We start from the raw sequence: 23,196 nt of genomic DNA on the forward strand, positions 1-23,196 counted from the left end.
ATAAGAACCATTTGGGCCACCTAGTCTGATATAAGGACGTCAACCTTAGGATCTTAGATTCAGGATAGCTTTTGGCCTACCCCATGCTTGTACCCTCACTGTTTCTGCCTCTACAACTTTTGTTGAGAGACTTATAACTTATAACTTATTTTTCCCATGTTTCTCCTCTTCCTCAATAAACATTCCTCTTGTATTTTGTGAAATCATTTTATGTATTAAAATGTTCTGTTAGCTTCTCTCTTCTTTCCTCCAAGCTATACATATTGAGATCTTTGAGTATTCCCTGATAAAATACTTTTACAAGATCCCTGGTGGCAGTTTGTAGCATCCAACCCATGTAATGTAGCTTCTCCGACTCAAGTTTCCATCGTTGTTCATAGGTGACATCCAGCTTATACCCTTGGGCAGTTTTGCATAGATGTTCATGGATCTCTTCTGCATGAGCAAGATTTTCCTACAGCCAGCTGATGCTTCCAACACTTAACAACGTTGGCCAAGGCTTTAAGATGGCGCCATGTACTGGAGCGGTTCCGGAGCTAGATATATTGCTGTTGGTCTTGCGAGTTTAAAGTGCACATTCGGGCTGGTTTTAATAATAATAAGCTTACCAAGCTGGACAGCCAGGTTTTATTTTTATATGTTTGGCATGCCTAATGTATTGCATTCATGTTTGTTGTCCGGACAAATCATTTTTTGAAATGCTGGCCTATTGGATATGTGATGTCATGTGTGCGGTACAATTGTGCTTTGTCCTCTGATAATGATATATACGTTGCAATGGAGCTCATTGTTGCTTCCAGCTGTTAGTCTTTGTTGATATAATACCCAAAAATAGAACAGTCAGTGTCAACAAGGAGCTTCTGCTATGTGTTTGTGCTGCTGGTCAGCCCCCATTCCCCAGCTTTTCTTTTGCAAATCCCAAATTTGTGGCTTGTTCTGCATATGGTAAAAGATCCCGCATTCAAAAGATGAACTGCAAATCCAACTTTCATCGTTTAATTTCATTTATGAAGCACTTACACGTATACTTGGCGCTTTTACCTCCGCTAATATAAGTACAGTAGTCTACAGGCATTTTGATCGGGTATAATTGGTATGAATATATTAGGAAGAGAGGTCCCTCCCCCATGAAGCTTAGTGTTTTAACCCCTTAATGACAAAGCCCGTACATGTACGAGCTCAAAATTCATTGTTTCCAATGGGTTTAGGGACTGTCCATTGTCCTTAAGGGGTTAATTATGAAAATGTTTTTATTTATTGTTGAATATGTCACAGACTGTTACAAAGTGAAGTACATAATTTGTATTTAGAAAACAAATCCTTTCATTATATACAAAGCATCTTTTCTTTGTGTATAGTTTGGTTCAGTTTTGGAATAGTCCCAGTTAGAATACTGTTTTAGACATGAGATTTCAAAAGTTTCCATTTTTAATAATTCTCTCCCTGATGTTGCTTTTACCTCCGCTGTCGAAATGATTGTTGAAAGGGCAAGCTGTAGCCACGTGAATAAGAGTAAAGTAGTGCAGATTACTGCATTTTGATCTCCAGGAGCTTCTATGTTGAGTCTATGTCCGCTTGTTAATATTCGTAATAAAAAAAAAAAATACTGTTTACTATTTTATGTTCTGAATATGTTTTTTTGATATCTAAAACTGTACAGTGTGATATCATTACAAAGATTGTTGGGCAGGTCAAGGGAATTCATATCTACAAAGGAAGGGGGCAAAGGGTAGACATCATTCTGTAGCTCTTTAATGACCATGATGATTTCTTGAGTTGAGTCATGAGTTGAGCCTCAGATGTACTTTCCTGGTTTGCATTTTCTCTCTGTCTACTCTATTTTGCCTCCTATGGACTCATATTATACCTCCTATGGACTCAAATTATACCTGACGGTGTTGTATGTATAAATGTTGCATTGGCTGAAGGCCCAGAGAGACCTGAGAAATGGAGAAATCTTGTTCTCTGTATCCTGTTGAAGGAGAAAGGAAATCTATGCCTCAAAAAGCTTATTAAATTGTTTAATTTAGATTTTATACGGTTATAAAATACCAATGAAAATGAATAAAATATTCATAAGGCTATATTATGTTATTTTAATATGCTGAAGCACATTTTCATTTGTAATTTTCATATGAGGGATGTCATCTTTTTAATAAGAAAAAAGCCCACTGATGCTTAATTAATACAGGCTATTTTAAAGTAATGTAGAATGTTCTTCTTTGCGACCTGCTGATAGCTAGTTATGTAAGTTAGGCAAATAGAAGAAGACTTTTTAATGTAACATAGCTAAGCAAAATAGTAAAAATTGAGTTTGGTTTGGCATTCATCCTCTTCAAAAGACAGAAGAAGGACACTTGTGAGATTTGTGACCAGTTGTTTATGTAACAGAATAAATAATTTAGAAGACTAATACTACCTTTTCTTTCTACAATGGTAATTTAGAAACAGATTTCCTGATGTTTATTTAAACATTGTCCATACCTTTTGAGCCTGTAGAGCAGTGTGAAACCCATCCCAAGGAAACATTCAGAGCTTGTAGAAAAGATGTACATCAGGTGAGAAACAACGGCCAGAGGGATTTTGGTCCCCAAGAGGACCTTCATTCCTAAAGAGGAATCTTTACTATCCATCTCATTGTGTTCCATGACAAACTATATTGGTTTACTCTTTAGTGATATAGGGGAGGGAAAATATGTAAAGAAGCATAAGTAATACTAAGTAGTTGTGGTACATGATTTGTTTCTTTAATGTACAATGATTACAAATACCCTGCTTTTTATTTGTTTCCATCATTAGTTGTTACAATTTATTTATATATTGTAATTTTATTTATCTACAATCACTACCTACTGTTTCAGCTTTATTAAATATTTATAAATGAGACAAGAAGACTGTGAAACATTGTCTTTATTGTTTAACCTTTTGATATTTTCTTCAAAACGTACACCAAAATACTCTGCTCTCATGGATATCAAACAATTGGAAACACAACACAGGTGTATAAAAAATAAAATGTTAAATATGTGTGCCGCAATTATTGGCACCCTTTAAGTCAATATTTTGTGCCACCCCCTTTTCACAAGATAACAGCTACAAGCATGGAAAGGGATCTGAGACCTTTCGATGTATGTTTTGGACCATTGTCTTGTTGGAAGATCCCACCATGGCCCATTTTAAGCTTTCTGGCAGAGGAAGAATATCTGTTGATATTTGATAGCGTCCATGATTCCTTGTATCCTAACAAAATGTCTAGGTCCTCTGGCTGAAAAACAGCCCGAAAATATTAAAGAGCCTCTACCATATTTAACTGTGGATATGAGGTACTTTTCCATATGGCTACCTCTCTGTATGTGTCAAACCCGCCTATGGTGTTTATTGCCAAAAAGCTCTGTTTTGGTTTAATCTGACCATAAAACCCAACACCATTTAAAGTTCCAGTAGTGTCTGAAGGCAGTGGATTTTTTGATGAGAGTAAAGGCTTTTTTATTGAAAAACCTCCAAACAACTTGTAGTAATGTATGTGACATCGGATTGTAATTTTGGAGGCTTTCTGACTCCACAACGCAACTAACTTCTGCAATTCTCCAGCTATGATCCTTGGAGATGTTTTGTCCTCTCAAACCATCCTCTTCACAGCATGTTGAGACAATATAGAACCACGTCTGCTTCTTTGGTCATTCGTAACATATTCAGTTGACTGGAGATTGGAAATGTCAATGCTTTTGCTAGTTTCCTATAGCCACTTCCCATCTTGTAAAGCTCAACAGCCTTTTGCTGAACAACACAGCTGTATTCATTGGTCTTACCCATTGTGATCAATGGCTAAGGAAATTTGGAATATGTGTTACCTAATATTTATAATACCCCTGTGAAAGTCATGGATGAACAATTTCCTAGTCACCCAAGGTAGGTTAACACATAATTAGCCAACATACATAAATGTAAGATATCAATGGGAATATACTTCCCAGAGGTGCCAATAATTGTGCCACACACAGACTTATTTTTTTGTTGTTGTATTTGCAATTTATTGATATCCATGAGAGCAAAATGCACTTTGTATATTGTTTGAAGGAAAGATCAAAAGGTTAAACAATTAAGACAACCTTCTTTGCTCACATTTACCAGCGATGCCAATACTTGTGGAGGGCACTGTGGATGTGGCTCTTCTCACGGTGTCTAGAAGATTTGTGAGTGTTGGTGCGATGTGACTAGTTGGTTCGTAAACAGGACTCCCAATTTGCATATGCTAGAGGATGTTTGCGTGTTGTCGAACATTTTTGCATTTCCATAGTTAAAGTAGCGCTGCAAATTTAAACAAAAATGTGTGTTTGATTTTCTTTACTTTGCCTAAACAAAACTGAATAGATATTTGCATGCACCATTGCATTTACATATGCGTCTAGCTAGAACCCTTTCTCCTCAGAGTTCACAGAGCCAGTTCTGGAGCTGACTGGTGGAAACCACATGTTAGGAGAGCAAGTACCGGTATATCTCCTGTTTGGAAAGTAGCTGGGGGAGAGGAAAGGGGCAAATGCTTAATCTACAGAATCCCCCATGAACTTACATCCGAGACACCATGTAAATATGATAGCTGGAGTGTCCCTTATAATATACGCTTACGTTTATCTGTCTCATAAATATTATGCATCTTTTCACTGAGAAACCTTAAAAGGGATTTATCAAGACAATTAATGATGATTTAGTTCATTATGGGGTAAAACTTTAGTGGTATAAAGTCATTGCGTGGGTCTGTTTATGCTGGAGTGCCATACATAAGCTTCCCTACCTTGCAGTCGCTAAACTGTAAAGCTCTATAATTTGGAAGTAGTAGCGGTGATCCAAAATAGTTTATGACCATAGATTAATTGGACATAATCTAGTGCTGACAAATGTTTTGTATATCTACTGTGTGCCTGATTGCTTTAAAGTTACCCTCCCTTAAGGTGTTATCTTTAATCTGGAGCCAGAATGGTGTTTTGGATCGCAGTGCCAAATCCTGGGTTGGGTCACAATGTCTTTCATGGCTCCTTATCAATTGAAGACCTTAGTTTCCCTGCTTTTATCACTTTTTGATATAGCGAGATAACATCAGTACAGGAAATGAATTTGGTAAGCTTTGCCACCTTTTTGACATAGATCTCACCTTTACGTAAAATAGGAGACTATAGATGGAGTTTAATGAGTCAATGAAGTTATGCCAACAGGAGGGGCAGCTCTTCTATGTACAATATAGCACGTCAGCAGCAGGAATAATAGATTTATTTTGTAAGTACATACTGGATTTTATAAACAGTTAATTAAAATGTGCATCTGTATCACACAGAATATCAGTATAACTTCCTCTAATAGAACAATGAGGGATTGTCAAAGCAGAACGATGTATATCAGAGAGTACTGAAACTGATTGTGGAGCATTACACAAAACCAACAACTTTTTATTTTATGTTATTCAGGTTTTAAATTGAATCCACATCAGTACTGTAAGCTCATTATGTTTAAAGTATCACTAAACATTTTTGGGACAGTTCCATATCAATGAAAGAATAAAGAATACATAGTAGTATTTTATATGCACTTATTACCTGTAGAGATAAAAAATATATATAAACCAATAAAAAGTACTTATCTTCTGGAGGAGCTGCTGCTCCATAGCTGCAGTGAGCTATCCTCCCTGCTCTCTGATCTTTGCTTATCATTGGCAAGAAAGAATTCCTATTGAAATAACCCATTGGAATTAATGCAAGCCTGCGCTGGAGGTGGGCAGTTGTATGGAGGGGGCTTCCAATGAGTTCATCCATGCATTTTTGGAGGGCACTCCGCTACCAGTTCCTCACGTTGAGAATTCCAGCTGAGATAGTATTAAGACAATACAAACTTTCTAAAAGTTTGTATTGTCTTAATACTATCTCAGCTGGATACTAAAAGTAAAGCTTTGTTCATGTGTTTAGTGTTTAAAAGCTGGGGAGTCACATATGACTGTCTCTTTAATGGTATGATAGGTATGCTTTTTTTGTTACTTCAAATCTTTAGTTATGAAGAGGCTACATTTAGTTAGAAATGATCAATTCAGCGAATTTTTGTTCAATAAGTACACTATAATGATTATTATTTTTATTAGTATTTTTTTTATATCGCGCCATCATTTAGAAACTTGGAAAAAAGTGGTTTAAAAACGATACTGTAATGGCAGGAAATGTATTTTCGCTTAAAACACTACTTTTAAATCTTCGTTTTCAAGTGTGTTTGACAGTTGATGTTAACAACAGATTCCCATATCCTGTTCTTGGCTGCCAAACTCCTTTTTAATATTTTTCCTTTTTTTCTTGGTAACCACTCATTGAATTTAATTGAGTTCTTTTTCAGTCCTAGCCGATGTGCATGTCATTAAAATGACTGTAGGAGATCAAGGTCTACAATCCATCTCTGCCACTGTGTGTCTGTAAGGCTGTGATGTCTGCTTCATAGACACAGAGCAGTGACATGGTATTTATATATATATATAATATGTGTATATATGTATGTGTTAGGCAGAAGGGTTGAACTTGATGGAGTTAGGTCTTTTTTCAACCTTATGTGTTACTATGTATGTTGCATTTGCAGTATAGACAGGCATGAAGGTATGTGGGAGGTGCCATTAGCCACCGGCCCACAAGGCATTTGCCAGATGGCGAGTCCAGGCCTGCTATTTGCCCAGTCTTTGCCGTCTAGCTGGCTCATGCATTGACACAGACCAGGAAAGAAAGAGCTGTCTGACTACATGACTGTACAAGGCTGAAAATACCATCCGGTTTAAATGACTTTTCTTTAAGAAGGCAACATACCTTTGTTTGTCTTTAAAAAGCAGGTGGTAAAACAAAATTCACAATTTTCCGGCTGGACTAGAAGTTAATCATTGGCCATATGTTAACTTATTTTGAGATTATAGGTATTGCGCTTCATAAAGTTCTATATAAATCAGCTGTATGCCACCTGCAATAATCTTAAAAGTCTCATTTACCTGGGATAGGTAGAGCCTTGTAAGAATACTGCTGTCAACCCAGCTAAGCAAAATAAAGGTGGTAGATAAATGGAACAGCCTCTCGGCAAAAGTGGTGGAAGAGTGAGCAATTTAACGCTGGGATACATAGCTATCCTGAATCTAAGACCAGACCAAGGCCCAGTTAAGTTATTACATTCGGAAATACATCAGACTAGATGGGCCGAATGGCTTTTATTGGCCGATAAATTTCTATGTTTATAAAAAAACAAACAAAAAACAGGCTTGCTTTTGCATGGTGGCATATTTTGAACGATGAAAGAGGAACACCTTTGTTTAATGAAGTGGGTCTCTTGCCATAAATGTTTGTATGGCTGTGACCAATTGGTAGTGGTTCATGTAAAGCCTTTGGAAGACCATTATTTTTTTTTTTTTTTACCATTATTACAGTTTAATTTATAAACACATTTTTTGCCATCAGGGGAAAAGAAAAAATGTCGCAGGCGCTAAGCTAGTCACAGGCTCAAATAATACAAATGTATAATATGAGGCCTACCAAACAGTGTGAGCATGCTGCAAAAACAGTGTATTGGCTGTACAATGTATACAAAAAACAAAAAGTGTCTGCGCTTCCCCTAATAAAGTTGGCAATAAATATATAAATGAGAGATTTTGGTTATTTTCTGCCATCTCTATACACATTGGGACATTTAAGGCTGTAGAACAGTGTGTTACACTCATAAACAGACGGTAGGAAAAATGACGGAGATCTGGTAAGCGTGCATTTCATACAAAGGCTACTATTTTTTTTTTTTTTTTTTATTATTAGTAAAACATCTTTAATATTGCTGATAAGTCTAGGAGTGCAATGTTAACAACCCCTGATCATTAAACTGTAGCTTCTCCTGCTGTTCATGTGTGCGCAGCGGCCACGTCACCCACACATTACCAGTAATAAACAGCTTTTCTAAAGCACCATTTCCCTTTTCTGTTGGATCCTTTGTTATGTATTTCAGTGGTTAGACTTGCAGAGTGCTTAACCCCTTAAAGGATGAAAATTGTCTTATGTTATTTTATACCTAAGGACGGAAACATTTTCAGCACTTTTTTTGTTTTATGTCTTTGTTCAACTGTAATTTCCTTTACCAGGACAAGGATGGCTTTTTTTTTTTTAAACTGCATGCATACATAATAAAGATATTATATTAGGAGTAAAATACAAAAGTGGGGTAAAATGAAAAAGTGTGTGTGTGTGTATATATATATATATATATATATATATAATGCAAATAAAAAATAATATATTGTCACCTTAATTGCCCGAGATATTCATCTGGTATTAATGAAATTTGACTTTATTAGCAAACTGATGGCTTGGGCCACTTCAAAGATATATTTCTACATTTTCCTTTTTGTTACATTTGATTTGTTTCCCCCACTCCCATCAGACAATCATAAGGTAAATCCTACTATACTTATCGCAATATAAGTAGTAAAATGTTAGATGTTTTTCCATCTACTCTGTTAAACCTAACACTAAGTAACTAAATGCATTATTATTGGCATTTCTCTTTAAGAAACAATTCTTTAATCATGTAAAGTTTTGCCTCTTTCACAATTTTTGCTGGGAACATTTAATTGTCTTGTGTCTTGTCGTGTGGCACTGATAGGTTGTTGCCATAGGAACCAGAAAAAAAAACTTCATTCATGTTTATTCATTGTTGTTATGTGATTACACATTCAGATGAAGGAATTAAATCACAGATTTTTTAAGGTAGATTTGCTTTTTTATTTGCTTAATATACAAGGCGATTCATGTTTTGTCTAAATGAAGCAACGCTTTTAAGTGTTAGTTCTGTGGGTGAAAAGCACACATTTTACCTGTAGCTTTCTTAAAGACTGACCATCCAATTATTTATAGGCTGCTTTTGAGAAGGCTATTACAGAGAAAACCTTTTCTGTTTGACCACAGGGTTTGCTTTTCATAATGCATAGTAAAGTAAGGAGATGAAATATTTTAAGTCATTCTCATACTCGTTAATACACTTCACTGGCTGATGAACGTAAGGGAGTCCATTAGTACAATTACATTTTGTAAATGACTGCAAACTACATAGGCGGTTAGATTTATAACTAGAGTCTTGTGTCCATACCAAGAGTGCTTCTTGGTATGGACACAAGAAGCACTCCGTTATAGTCTCAAATGAGAGCACTATTGTTCTTGTGTTTAAAGTGCCACAGATTTTTTTTGTTCCTTGGCCATAAAATAAGGCGTTGTACATAGAATTCTATTTTTTTTTTTTTGAGAGCCTGAGTTTCGTGCTCTTTGTCTTCTACAACCGCTCAAAAGTGAAAATGTGGTGATCGGTGTTTCAAGCTGTGTAGGGCCACAGTGGAGCCGAGTCCTCGGTCTTCGTCCCAAAGGGATATGCAGGATCTTCTAGGGTCTCCCCTAAGGGAGAAGTCCTCAAGGGGGAGTGGGGGCCAGAAGGCACAATGCGCTCCCTCCACCAATACTGGACAGAGTGTTCGGGCACCCAGTTCCACTGTGGCGTCAGGTGACCCAATGCTGCTTAACTCAAGTCCGATGCCTGAAATCATATGCGTACTGAAACCAAAAAAAAAAATGAAACGTGCAGGTGCAAAATAAGTGCCAGTGAAAATGTGCACAGGCCCCAGCCATGGCTGTTCATAGACATATAGGTTAGCAATACTTCATTTTTCTCCAATAACCTTTCTTCCTCTTCCGACCTAGAGGCTGCCATTGTTGTTGGTCTTGTCGAAGTCCTTTTACAATGAAATCATTGTCTCTGTAGACTATATTAGTCATAGCGTCTGGCTGATCAGTGTTGATTGACTGGAAAATGTTTAATAGTAGATTGAGTAACGATACCAGAGGCAGAACGCATGTAAATGGCTAGGATGCCACTGTCTAAGAAACTTATATTATGCAAAAACAGTTTCGATTTAAAAACTAGTTTAGTCTATAATAGGTAAAAATGTTGGAAGTTCCAGTAACAACTATACAGACTCGGGTCTTTCCTTGTTCTGTATCGTGTGATTAACTCCTCTCTTCCAAGAACGGACCCAGGTATGTTCGTGTAGTCATTTTATCTTGATGAAGATTATAACAGCAGCAATGTCAGGAAAGACTACAATGAATGTGGTAAAACAAGATTAGGACTATGTCTTATGGTGGGTAGGGTAACAAGTAATTCTTGGGTTTTGTTTTTTTTTTTGTTTTGTTTTTTATTTCCTGATGTCTTTCTTGTTTCTAGTTTTATTATACACAAGCATCACAGTTGTATAGAAGAAAGACTCTCCCAATTAAATCGTGTTTGTTAATAATAATTAGAATCAACCTAAATAACGAGTCAGCCACAATTGTGGCTTTACAAGGAAAAACAATGTGTGTGTAGTTTTTGTTTTACAGTCCCGTGTAGTTTTTGTTTTACAGTCCCACGTAGTAAATTACTGACGCTGGTTAGCATGTTAACAAAACTGAAAAACAGGGTGAGGCACAGGGTTGCCCTGTCACCTCCATCAAGAGTAAAAAAAAAAAAAAAAAAGTACACGTCTTGATTTACAAAATATATGTTATGCTAAATGCTGTAGTGTTCATTATGAACAGTGTACATCTAACCCTTATTCTCCACAACACTATTAGCTATTAAGTCACTTGTTAAGCCAATAAAAGGCACATTGATGTGCTGGTGCAGGCTTGTGCCCAATGTTGTTCTCCTTGCCGCCTGGGGAGCTGGAGGTAAGCCAGAGGTACCTATCAATGTATGCTAAATAGGAAGTTATTAGCTATTAAAACTTATATAAAGTTTTGCATGGATGTCCTTAGTTACAACTTTCCCCCTATTGAATATCTTGAAAGATTCCCCAACGGGTTGCCTGTTATATAATTGCTGGAGTGCGTAGGTATCTACAGTGGATCTAAAAACTCTACACACCCCTGTTAAAATGCCAGGTTCTTGTGATGTTAAAGAATGAGACAAAGATAAATCATGTCAGAACTTTTTCCATCTTTAATATAACGTGAACAATTCAATTGGTTAATGCCATAGGAGGCCCCTGCAGGGGACCAATAGACTCACTCGCACAGCCCTTTAACTCCTGATGGCCAACCTACGGATTTCCGTCAGGCGTTAAAGACCTTTAATTGTTGTAGAGGGGAGTTAAAGGGCCGTGCAACCAACTAATTGGTTGATGCCAGAGGAGGCCCCTGCAGGCGACCAATAGACTAACTTGCACGACCCTTTAATGCCTGATGGCGCCACTTGGTCTGGGTCTCCCCACTCCAAGAGTTAAAGGTCTGTACAAGCGACTCTATTGGTCGTTCGTACGGACCTTTATCTCTTGGAGTGGGGAGACCAGTGGTCTCTCCCGGCCAAGTTGCGGCACCAGAATTTTAAAATGTCCATACGAGCGACTCTATTGGTAGCCAGCAGGGGGCTCGTCTGTTGCACTTCATTGGTTAAAGCAGAGGAGGCCCCTACAAGCGACCAATAAAGTTGCTCATATGGACATTTAAAATCCTGGCGCCAAAGCTGCTGCGTAGTGCGTACCGCGTTTACCCTGTATTAACCTTGTCTGCTAATAACGAACAGGAAGAATGTACACAAATATTCGCCCGAACCAAACACAGGACCGAAGATTTTTGCCCCCCACCGAATGCGAAGATGAACACAAAGAGTTGGCCGGCACCCAAGTCTAGTAATGACTTCTATTTAACATGAGTTTGAATGTGATTGGTTAATTTTGAACACAGCCACAGCCACACTTATGCAGCCAGGTTATTGTAAGTTTTTTTTTGGGGAGGGGGGTCCCCCTCAAAGATTTCAGTTTGTTTTGCCATTGAATTGTTCCGTTATAGGTCACATCGAAGGTGGAAAAAGTTCTGACGTGATTTATCTTTGTCTCATTCCTTAACATCACAAGAACCTGGCATTTTAACAGGGGTGTGTAGACTTTTTATATCCACTGTGTGAAAAATAAATGATTAAGTTACTATTTTGTTCAAATATTACTTACATATTCCATATTCCTTCAATACATATTACTTAATATAAAATACATGATGCCGGTCTTCACAAGCAGTTCTGCCCACATGAGCAACAGCATAATATCAGTACAAGATACAATACTGCTTGGAATGACCTGCCTTTTGTAAATATGACTATCCGATATTATAATTTGTATGTTAACTGGCCATTACTATAGTCAGAATCACTTGGATCCAGGCCCATCCATACATCCTTTAATGCCAAGCTTTTGCACTACTATGTATCCTAATGCAGGCTCAGAGTCATGGGAATTGTGCATTTTTAACAGATGGAGAAATGCTAACTTTCTATATCTGTTGTAACATTTAGTGAGTCATTCTACATGCAAATATCTTGGTGCAGAATATTTACTTACGCTGGAGAGATTTAGTTTCCATGAATCATGCTTATGTAAGGTTTTTAATACCTTAGTTTAAACAGCTTGTTTGTAACGGTAGCAGTGAAAAATATGGATGACTGTCTGTGTGTTGATGACGAAAATGAAGACGCATAATCACCGATAAAACTTGCAACACACGTTAAGGCGTGTTTGATTACTGGATGTGTGTAATACAATGATCATCATTTATCATCACAAAACCACTTCACCAACAACGTGATCCACGTTTCACAGTACACTTAACGTATAGTCGGTTATTTCATGTTGCAAAGAAATACAATAGTCCATCCGTAAAGTCGCACAGAGCATGCAATTAAGTTATCTGAGAATGTCAGTGTTTGTCCTAACTATGTTCCTTCAAGGGAAAACATAATTAACCATTATATTATAGGTAGTACTTATTGGGACAGTTTTATATTTTGAATGTGGTGCTGGGATGTTTGTAATATAGATCATCTGTTTTGTAACATTTTGTAAACTCGAGTCTTAAACTGAACTCAAAGTGGAGGATGCATTTTTTTTTATCGCAGCTGAAGCTTTAAGTGTTTCAATCTTTGCAGGAAGACTTGGAAAAATATCAAATTATGTACAGTCACAATAACCAAGGTGGTAAAATCAGTAGTTGTTTGTGCCCATCTACATTCTACAAAAGTATACTGCCTTTTTTAATAACTCTATCTGGTACCACTCAAAAGGCATTGAATGTGTTAATCTGATCTGCCGCCATAAGTTATACCCTCATTTGCCATGAAATTCTATTATAGTCTATTGTTAGGAGCGCCTTAATTACATACACTATGTGGTTTAGATCCCACCAAACGCTGCACTATGTTTGGCAAATTACATAGCTGAAGACGCCATAAGTATAAAGCAAAAAAAAAGAAAGAAATAAAGAAAGAAAGAAAGGATAAAACATCTGTCCTCCGCCAAGAAGGATTCGTTTAGGAGTTGCGCTTCCAACATAAAATAATATAATGAGGTCTTAGGTATCCATATTAGTGCCTGAGACCTGGTCAGGCACAGAGAGGTGTTCTTTTTAAAGAGATGAACGCATTTCCTGCTTGCCGGTACATGCATGGTATACTCGTTGCCAGCTCCAGAGGTGGCTTGTGCAAGAGTTTCAGGAGATCTGATGAAATCTTGTCACGTGTTCTCACTCAGAAAGTCTTGAGTGTGATTAGCTTCAGCCAAGACTTGCTCAAAAAAAATGAGTACTAACAAGGTCAATATTTTTCTTTGGTGGTGCCTTTTGTAGGACACTAGTGTGTCCTTTTAGTGGTGGACACAAACCTAACAAACCACTCAGACAGTGATGACCAGTGTCCAATGTTGCACACGCTTCAGAAAATTATCCTTTTTCATATGTGCCCATCACTGTTTAAATTGTTATTTTAACACTGTTTAATCCCTGGTTTAAGTACTTATCACCCTTAGGTATAATTTTTGTGCTTCTTAACACCATTTTTAAACACTAGCAATCTATTTTGGAGTAAATCACTTTTGGATTTGAAAACAAGATCCATTAAAACTATTATATAGATATCCCGTTTTCCTGTTTATGTAAGTTCAGTTTGGCTTTGACCCAAAAGCGACATACCAGTAATTCAATTGTAGCATGGGGAAATATCATACCAACAGTATTCGTTGTTTTTTTTGTGTGTTTTCATGTATCCATTGATCAAACCTGTTCTTTAAGGGCCTGCCTCAACATAGTCCCTGCCCTCAGAATGCCAGTATGCATGTCAACTTTCAGTTGTTTCAGACACTGGGTCACATGTATGATGATTAAATACAATACTGAGTGAGAAATGGCAAAATTTAAACTTCCATTTTCAAAAGTACATGTTTAATGATATGGTATTTAGCAGAGTACAGCACACCTTACACATTTTCACAAGACTATCATAGGTCTGTGAGGCGTTCTTGCGGAAAATGTGTACTTTCTATTCTGCCACCTGTCACGTATATTTTGTAGGACAAATAAAAATGTATCCTGAAATTGACGGTACTTTTTTTTTTTTTTTTTTCTTGTTTTACAGTCTGCAGTTTCATGTCGCATGAAAAGTGCCTGAAGCATATAAAGACCCTGTGCTCATGTATGGCCCCAAGTCTAGTGAGGGTAAGTAACCAGGAGGCCTGCCTATCCCTGCCTTCAAATCCACAACGCTAAAATAAACTTCTTCACTGATTGTTGGATAGACATGGAATACCCATTAATAACATCAAGTGGTAGGTTCTAAAGGTTAATGTTAATTACAGTCCATAGCATGTTCCACAAATTCCACACAATTCATTTGCGAGGGGGACACCACAAACATGTAAAGGGACCACTTGGCTATTGTATGCATTAAAGTGCTTGCGATGGCTGGAGTGTCCCTTTAAAAATGACTCCTTTAATACAGCGACAACAAAGACTGCGTTATAGCCAGTTGCTAAATGTGGCAAAAGAAATACATTAGTCCATCCCTTCTCACACTTGACATAACTAAGCTTTATTTTCTTAGTCGTATTTTTCCAAGTGTACGTTTTTGTAAGAGAAGCAGGATATAATTAGCCAACATCAATACACAATAATGTTAATGTGGGTTCATTATAAGACTACGTATCATTGTAAAACAGCTTTTTTGGTCACGTTTCAATAGTATTAATTCTGTAGGTTAAAGGGTTGTCGTGTCTTTGGTGTTTAATGATTGTAACATTCCTACACTTCAATGCAGTAAGATTAATACCAGATGGTAAGTTCTTCCCCATGTGCTAAAACCAGCAATAACAACATGCAGAGTGTGTAGTTGAATCTGTAACAAACAGTGATGCAACCTAAATTAGAATATGAGCTTTAAGTCTTTTGTCTACACTTTGCTGTACCCTTGAAAGCGCCAAGAACTTATGGATTTTATAGGTACACGTGCACAAAGTCAGGGATTTTGTAGGCATACAATTAGATGTATGACTAAACAATTATACAAAACCGATGCTAATGATGATCAATTTAACATGTAGGTTGAAGCATAATCATTAACTGAATAGGAGGAATAAAAATGGGTGACGAACAGCCAAACAAGTTTTGTCAACGATTATTGTCAAAAGTCGTACACCACGGCAAGAAACATGGCAACTCAACTGTTCACAAAAACATAAAATAGAAGCAGGTACTTTTGGACTGATGAGCTAAAATGTGAAATATCTGGCTGTAGCAGAAGGTAGTTTGTTCTCAGAACGGCAGGAAATTGATAGAAGAATGAGTCTTTGCAGGCAATTAATTCTCTCCTCAATGCTGAGACGTACAGGCTGATACTTATCCATCATACAATACTTTTGTACAGTACAGTATATATTTCTGTAAAGAAGACAATCCTGAGTATTTCATCAGGAGCATTTGGTCACTTTTTATGCAGCCATTTGGCCATCAATCATTGGCAAATTTAGCTGTAACAATAATTTTCTGCTCTGCTTTTCTCACCCTTCTTTGACCTTAATATTTTTTGCACAAGTTATGTGCTATAGCAGAGCTTGCCCTAACTGAATGTAAAAGCAGACACATATATGATATAAAAAATAATCAACTTTGGTATGACCATGAAACTATTATCGATGTAGAGTCCTGCCAGAGATGGACAGGAAAGGCAGTGGTATCTGGTGACTTTCCTAATACCTATTTTGTACCAGACTCTGCATGTTTTTGAGCCATTTGTTTGGCATCAGTGGGGGATTGTGCAAGGAAAATGCCTGCCGGTAAGACACAGGACATTTTCTTATTACACGTTTGTAGTGGCATCTCCAAACAGGGTGTCTGTTAAGAGTTTTAATTGGAGCTCCAAGAAAGTGTAGGTCTTTCAACTTTCACATTTCTTGTAAGAACATGTGTATTGAAAAGAATAACCTTTTTATATGTAGTTTTGTGAAACACCAGTTATGGCTGTAGGCACTGATTGGAAAGATCCTCCATGTTTTTGTTGTAGTTGAAGAAGCACTGCTGTTTTAGGACCTGTGCATCACCCTGTCCTCTCAAACCGACAGGCACCCCTCCTTGGTTGTGTATGGAGGAGAGAATATACCGTATTGGCTCGAACATAGGCCGCACTTTTTTCCCCCACTTTAAGTCTTTAAAGTGGGGGTGCGGCCTATATTCGGGGTCTAGCGCCCGATGCCCGGGACATGGCGTCCCGGGCAGGCAGCGGGGTTAGGATACAGATCCCCGCAGCGGTGCAGGGGACCTGCATCCTACTCCCCGATACGCTCAGACAGCCTCCCCTGCCAGCACTTCCCACGGGGGGGGGGTTTGCCGGCACGGGAGGTTGTCTAAGCGCATCGTCCGGACGGTCACCTGCTGCGGCGATGCGGGTAAACAGCCTCCGGGTTGTTTACCCGCATCGCCGCAGCCGGTGACCGTCCGGGCGATGCGTTTTACCTCTGCCCCCAAAACTTACCGGAGCAGACTCTCGAGGGTGTCTTGCGGGGCCGGCAGGGGACATCTACGCAATACGCGTATACAACTTCCGGTTGTATACGCGTATTGCGTAGATGCCCCCCGCTGGCCCCGCAAGACACCCGGGAGTCTGCTCCGGTAAGTCGGGGTGGGCAGAGTGGCAGCATATCTCGGGGGGGGAAGGAGGAGGACAGTGGCAGCATATCTCAGGGGGGGGCAGTGGCAGCATATCTCGGGGGGAGAGGACAGTGGCAGCATATCTCGGGGGGGGGCAGTGGGAGCATATCTCGGGGGGGGAGACAGAGTGGCAGCATGTTTTTTTTTTTTTGGTGCTTTTTTAAAGAAAAAAACTTTTTCTTTAAAAAAGCACCAAACTTTTAGGGTGCGGCCTATATACGGGGGCGGCCTATATCCGAGCCAATACGGTACGCATATTTTTTTGTCACTTTACCTAAGGGCGAGGTTATGCTGTCTATCCCAACAAATTTGGGGGTAGAGTAAACATAAGGGAGAAAGGTAGGCCTTTGTATTTTTGTCATTGAAATTGGCCTCAATTAAGCAACTAGTCCTTGGTGTCTGGTGGCCTGCTTGAAATAGACTGTTACTGACGTATATTAACAGCTCTGTTCTCACCTTTTGGAGAATCAACCTATTAATTTATCGTAACACTTGTATGCAACTGTTTCTGGAAAGTAAATTCCCTGTAAACAGAGCTTGCTATGTAAAATGGTATGCAAGCTTCCACAATTTGCTTTTATTTGTAGGTGGTATTCCTATGGAGCAGTTGGTTGAGGGCATGATCTCCAGATTCCAATTCACCAATTGAATGGATAGTGGTTAATACAATGTGTAGTAACTCGGAAAGATTACTGGATAACTTATTGATGTTGTAACATGGGTGGGAGGCTTACTTCAACATTCTATCATTTTGGTGAACTTGAGTTTGTGTGGGCAAGTAGTTAATGGAAAATAACCCGTGGGTCGTGTGAATAAGAAAATAAGCTTACATTAATTAACCCCTTAATGACAACAGACTCAAAATGCATTGTTTTCAATGGGTTTAGGGACCGCCCATTGTCCTTAAGGGGCTAAATGAATCTGAAACTGGGGTATACGTATGCTTTATGACATGTCACCCTTGGCAAACAACTGCAAAGGTCAAAGGCTAATGCCTAAGGTCAATGCAGTAAAATGAACTACTTTAAAATGTTACTATTTAGTGAATAAACACCTCCTTGACATTACTTGAATTTCAAAAAAAGGATTTAATTTTTAAACTGAATATAAACTTCTGAATTACCACCTCAGCAGACGTACAAATGGTGGTCTTCTAGAAGGGGCTGTCAGCTGTTTCTGAAACTGCTTGATGGATTAATGGTGTTGTGAGTGATTAGTCTGTAATCCTGGAGATTTCATTTTGGTAGAAAAAAACAACTTCTTCTAGGGATTACAGTCATAGGTGGTCTCTAACAACATCAAGTCACCATGATGAAGACGACAACAGTTCTTCAAGACGATACTCTAGGTTCCAAAGGTATTAATTACCTTGAGAAATTCATGTTGTTTTAACCCCTTGATTGAAATCCACCCCCAGTAATATTTGCTTTCCAGGCTTATTGTTCCTGATGGCTAATTGCTTTTGTTACTCTTGTTCTGCTTCAGTAGGACATGCAGAAATAGCACAGTCCACACAATAGAAGCTGTGTGTTTGTGTGTTGCACGCATGCCAGCCTGTTTAAATTCCACTTGATACACATAATGTAGCCTTATCTACCATATATAGTCATACTGCTAACCTTAGTAGCTTTTTGACTTCAGGGCAAACATGCTTCAGCTTGCAAATATCTTGATTTTGTTTAGCTATGTGCAAAAGTAATGTTTATTTCAGTTTTTAGGCACCATGTTTCATCCATGAAGAGGACAAAAGAGTTCAAGTCTACAGTCTTTGCAACAGACCTCGGTAGCCCTTATGGGTATATCCGCTACTGCAACCGCTGAGCCTCTCGTTTATTATCAATGTCAGAATAGAGACTAGATGCTTGGGAGAACTCAGTTTAATGGGAAACACACCCATTTAAAACCGTACAAGGGGGTAATTTACACTCAATAGTCGCAGCAAGACACACATCATTTTCAATTCTTTGCACACTGCTCAGTATTTGAACTCTGCCCACCTCAGCCCAGTAGGGGGTTGCTATTGTAGTCTGTGGTGATGATGGTAATCACTGACTTCTGGCGAAACCAGGCTGGATATCAGTTCTTGGTGCAAATACTGGCCATAGAAGTTTCTGTTCTGACCTGATGGAGAGTAAAACACCACAGCAAAATGCAGGCACCCCAAATCTGTGTCCGAGCTCCACAGTCTTTTGGTGAAAGTGGCGCTCTTTACCGGGCTAAAGAAGTAGTACCAAAGGGCCTCTTGTACCCACTTCCCCAGAAACAGAGCCTTCCAAGGCCAGGGGCCATAGTCTGTAGGGAGGTGGCTGGCCCCCAGGCCCCTCCAGAAGCCCAGAGCACAGAGGCTTCAGTGACATTTAATCACAATGTTGCACAACTACCATTATTTCAAATGTTTTCCTGGACCAAAGGTGGGTACAAGGGGTCTGTTGGGACTACTTCTTCTCCCTGGTACACAAGGCCACATTTCCCAAATTACCAGAGACTCTAAAGACTGTGGAGCTCGGAAACAGATTTGGGATACCTGCATTTGGAAGGGGGAGTTTTATTTGTGGTATCTTACTCACCATTGGGTCAGGATTTACAGAACAGAGACCTCTGTGTCCAGTATGGGCACCAAGATCTGATATCTAGCAATTTTTTAACTGGTTTCGGCCTAAAGTCTGGGAACCACCCATGCTTACCATTTTCTCAGCAGACTACAGCAGTGACCCCCTACTGGGCTGAGGTTGGACATGGGCTTGATAATAAGCGAGAGGTTCAGCAGTCGGAGTAGCGGAGGAAGCGACTTTAGCAGATATACCCTTTCTGGCTACTGAGATCTGTTACACTAAATATCCCCAAACAATTACACTGATTGCCAAACAAAAAACACATGCTATTTTTGTTCTTAATAAATGCTTTTGTCTATGTTAAAAGCTGTGGAAGTTATCTATGTCTGTAATGGGCAAGGTGATTGAGGGAGGTCTTGTGAGAGTGGGGGGGAAATGAAAGTACAGGACAGTAAGCTGATTAGATATGACAGTCTGGAAACTATCTGACAGGTCTAAATAGTACCTTCATAATTTAGTTCTGTATGTCACGAGAGTGTTATCTATAATACATTGATATTTGAGAAGCCACAGGTGACAGAGCTGCAATGCAATTGCATAAATATCTATGCTACAAATCGAGTCCTTACGCAAGCCAAGTAGTGGCGCAAAAATAGTAAAATGTGTTTATTTGTGACAGCACTCTGGCTTCTGATGTTGGCTCAGGCTATTACTGCCCCTTAGTGCCTGAAGTCTGGCTGGGTACACGGGCATCCGACTGTAGCACAAACCTAGGCAAAATGTTGTGCACTCCAACCCTTCTGCTACAAGTAACAAAAACCTATTTAGCACACATTGCTATGTATCCTACAGGCAATATAAAAATGTCACATACAGAACAAAAGAACAATGGGTGTTCCCCTGCTAAAATACATGAAATTTAATAATTCTTCTTTAAGTGCCATACAACAGATCAGGCCAGGTTTGCGTGTTCAGTCATACCTGGATCATTTTAATGTAGCTGTTGGACTGGACTTCCTTTGTAATTTCTCCTAAATGTGATTACTGATGTGGTAAACAAGTTTATCTGTGTTGGTAGGTCTAAGTATAGCATGACCAAAGGTTCTTATTAGGTATCATGTAGACTTCGGAAGAAGTATGGCCTTCTGATATGACAATGTAATATTCTCTTATATCTACTGCTAGTGATTACTAGAATTGATTTACATGAAAAAAATATCTGCCAATTAACTATATTATTATTTTTTTCTGTTTTTTTAAGGTTCCAGTATCTCATTGTTTCCGATCACCTGGGCATTATAAAAAGAAGTTTTGCGCTGTGTGTAGAAAGCACCTAGATGATAGCTTGGCTTTACGTTGTGAAGGTAAGCTCCAGTTTTATTAATGTATACACTAATGTTTAAACGGTTTGGTTCTAGGAAAACAAGGACATTTATAGCTGTGCTAACACAATTGCAAATGAGTTTTCTGATGATTAATTAGCCTTTAAAACGTAAAGTTGGATTAGCGAACACAACATGCCTTTGGAATACAGTGATGGTCGCTGATAAAGGACCTCTGAACGCCTATGAAGTTATTTCATTAAAAAGCAACTGTTTCCAGCTACAGTAATCATTTACAACATCTGCACTGTATTTCCGATCCACTTGATGTAATTTTAATGGACACAATTTGCTTTTCTTCCAAAAACAAAGACTCCCAAAATGATAGTCTTAATCTACCCTTTCTGACCCAGCCCTCTCTGCATCATATCTGGGCTCTCTGTCTTTTAAGGGTGTGCGGCGCTGAGCAAAAGTCTTCAATTGTGTTAGTGGGTCGGTTGGGGACATCAGCTCAGATCTGCCTTTTAGTTCGCCTGCTGAACATATGAACATGTGTCTTTGGGTATGTTAGTGTTTGTGTCTGGTTGTGTTGAGTATCTTGGTATGTCTGTGAGAGTGTCTAGGTGTGTGTTAGTGCTGAGTGTCTAATTAGTTTGATGTGAGTGTCTGTGTGTGTGTTAGGGCAGAGTATCTGTGTGCTTGTGTGTCTGAATATGTGCGTTAGTTCCACTGTCTGTATGTGTGCGTGAGGGAGTGTGCAGGCTCTATATCAGCCCTTGCCTCCAACTGGCACACGGCAGAAAAAACTTGGAGAACCCCTGCCCTAGTGTATGTGCTACTCATACATAGCCACATACATACCAGTATACATAAGCTACAGGACATGCGATCTTGTGATTTTACAAATCAGTGTTTTTCATAGTGGGACAGTGCTTTGCAAATACTTTCACTCTTCCAGAAAAGGTTTTTTTTTTTTTTTAAAAAAAAAATTCTTTCTATGACTGTTTTGAGCATCTGCTGCCTCTGTATTTCCTTACGAGAAAAGAGAAGCATTACTAACCAAAGAAATGTATTATAGTGAAGTAGGTTAAAAAAAACAAAAACAAAAAAAATGACATGTGGCATAATCAACGACTGGTCTAAGGTATACCGGAGTCCAAAAACAGGGTCCAATATTAAGGACCATAAATACGTTTATTTATTTTCAGATCTGTTCTTTATACATAACCCCTTAATTTAACACCATAGTGTCCAGTCATCTTCCTCAGTTCTAGGTCATCTCAAAATTAGGACAAATGATCATTGCCAATAATAATGCATCTTACCATAGCAGAACAGCTATGCCTGTATCTCAAGATTTAAACACATTTGCTCTGTAGCCCCTTTTATTGTACTAACCCACACGTATGTAAGAGAATAGGAGGAGTGGAGGATCTTGAGTTAATTTGCCATTCTCTTTTCTTGTATTTTAATAATCTAGACGTGAGCACAAAGGCTATTATTAGGTTGAGTTATAGTCAGGAACTTCTTGCTCTCTATTTCCATAATATCTTAAAAGTGTTGTTCTTAATACATTAACTGTACTCTCTGGTATGTAAAACAAATAAAACATTAGCAGAGCTTCCATTTTATGCTTAATTGCAAAAACAACACATAAACACTTTATAATCTTTTTTTTTTTTTCTTTCATGGTATGGCAACAACCGGTCAGTGTCACCCTTTTTATCACATGAAAATAAAGTGTTCCTGGCAAAAATGTAAATAATTATTTCTGGGTAGGCTATGGACATTTAACAGTACTAGGAATAATGTTTCCAGCAGTAATGTTAAAATCTGGAGAGTAGTTGGAACAGCACCATTAATTGCACTTTTTTTTTGTTCATTTGTAAATAAATCAAATGTCTTCATGAACATTTTTGTTCCTTTTTTTAATTTTATTCTAGCGCACAGTCTTGCTGAAAAAAATAGAAAAGAAAATACATCACATTGGCATTTTGTCTTAGCTGGGAGTTAATTATACTCTTGGGTCCATGCATATGCTAACAACTGACAAGAGAAATTTATACATCTTTCAGACCAACGTTAAGCCCTGCATTGAGACTCTATTACAGTCATAGCCTGAGGGATAAACTGGTCTTTTGTGCAAGATATCTTATGACAGGTGGAAAAAATTGGTATTCACTTCAAGATACATTTTATATAAAAAATAAATTGGAGGAAATAAAAGTGTTTTTTTTTTTTTATTTGGCATGTTTTTCTCAAATAAAAAATTAATTTTGGAACTAC

The 23,196-nt window shown here is 38.4% G+C and overlaps 1 protein-coding gene across 1 annotated transcript in view; it reads left to right on the forward strand.

The window, feature by feature from the left end:
• Positions 1–23,196, forward strand: part of DGKQ (diacylglycerol kinase theta) — a 65,023-nt gene that overhangs the window by 3,819 nt on the left and 38,008 nt on the right. The window contains exons 2-3 of the mRNA XM_053465803.1: positions 14,473–14,552; positions 20,850–20,952. Of these exons, the coding sequence (XP_053321778.1) occupies positions 14,473–14,552; positions 20,850–20,952 (183 nt within the window). The remainder of the gene's footprint in view (positions 1–14,472; positions 14,553–20,849; positions 20,953–23,196) is intronic.

The sequence above is a fragment of the Spea bombifrons genome, chromosome 1, assembly GCF_027358695.1.
Source record: "Spea bombifrons isolate aSpeBom1 chromosome 1, aSpeBom1.2.pri, whole genome shotgun sequence".
Classification (NCBI taxonomy): domain Eukaryota; kingdom Metazoa; phylum Chordata; class Amphibia; order Anura; family Pelobatidae; genus Spea; species Spea bombifrons.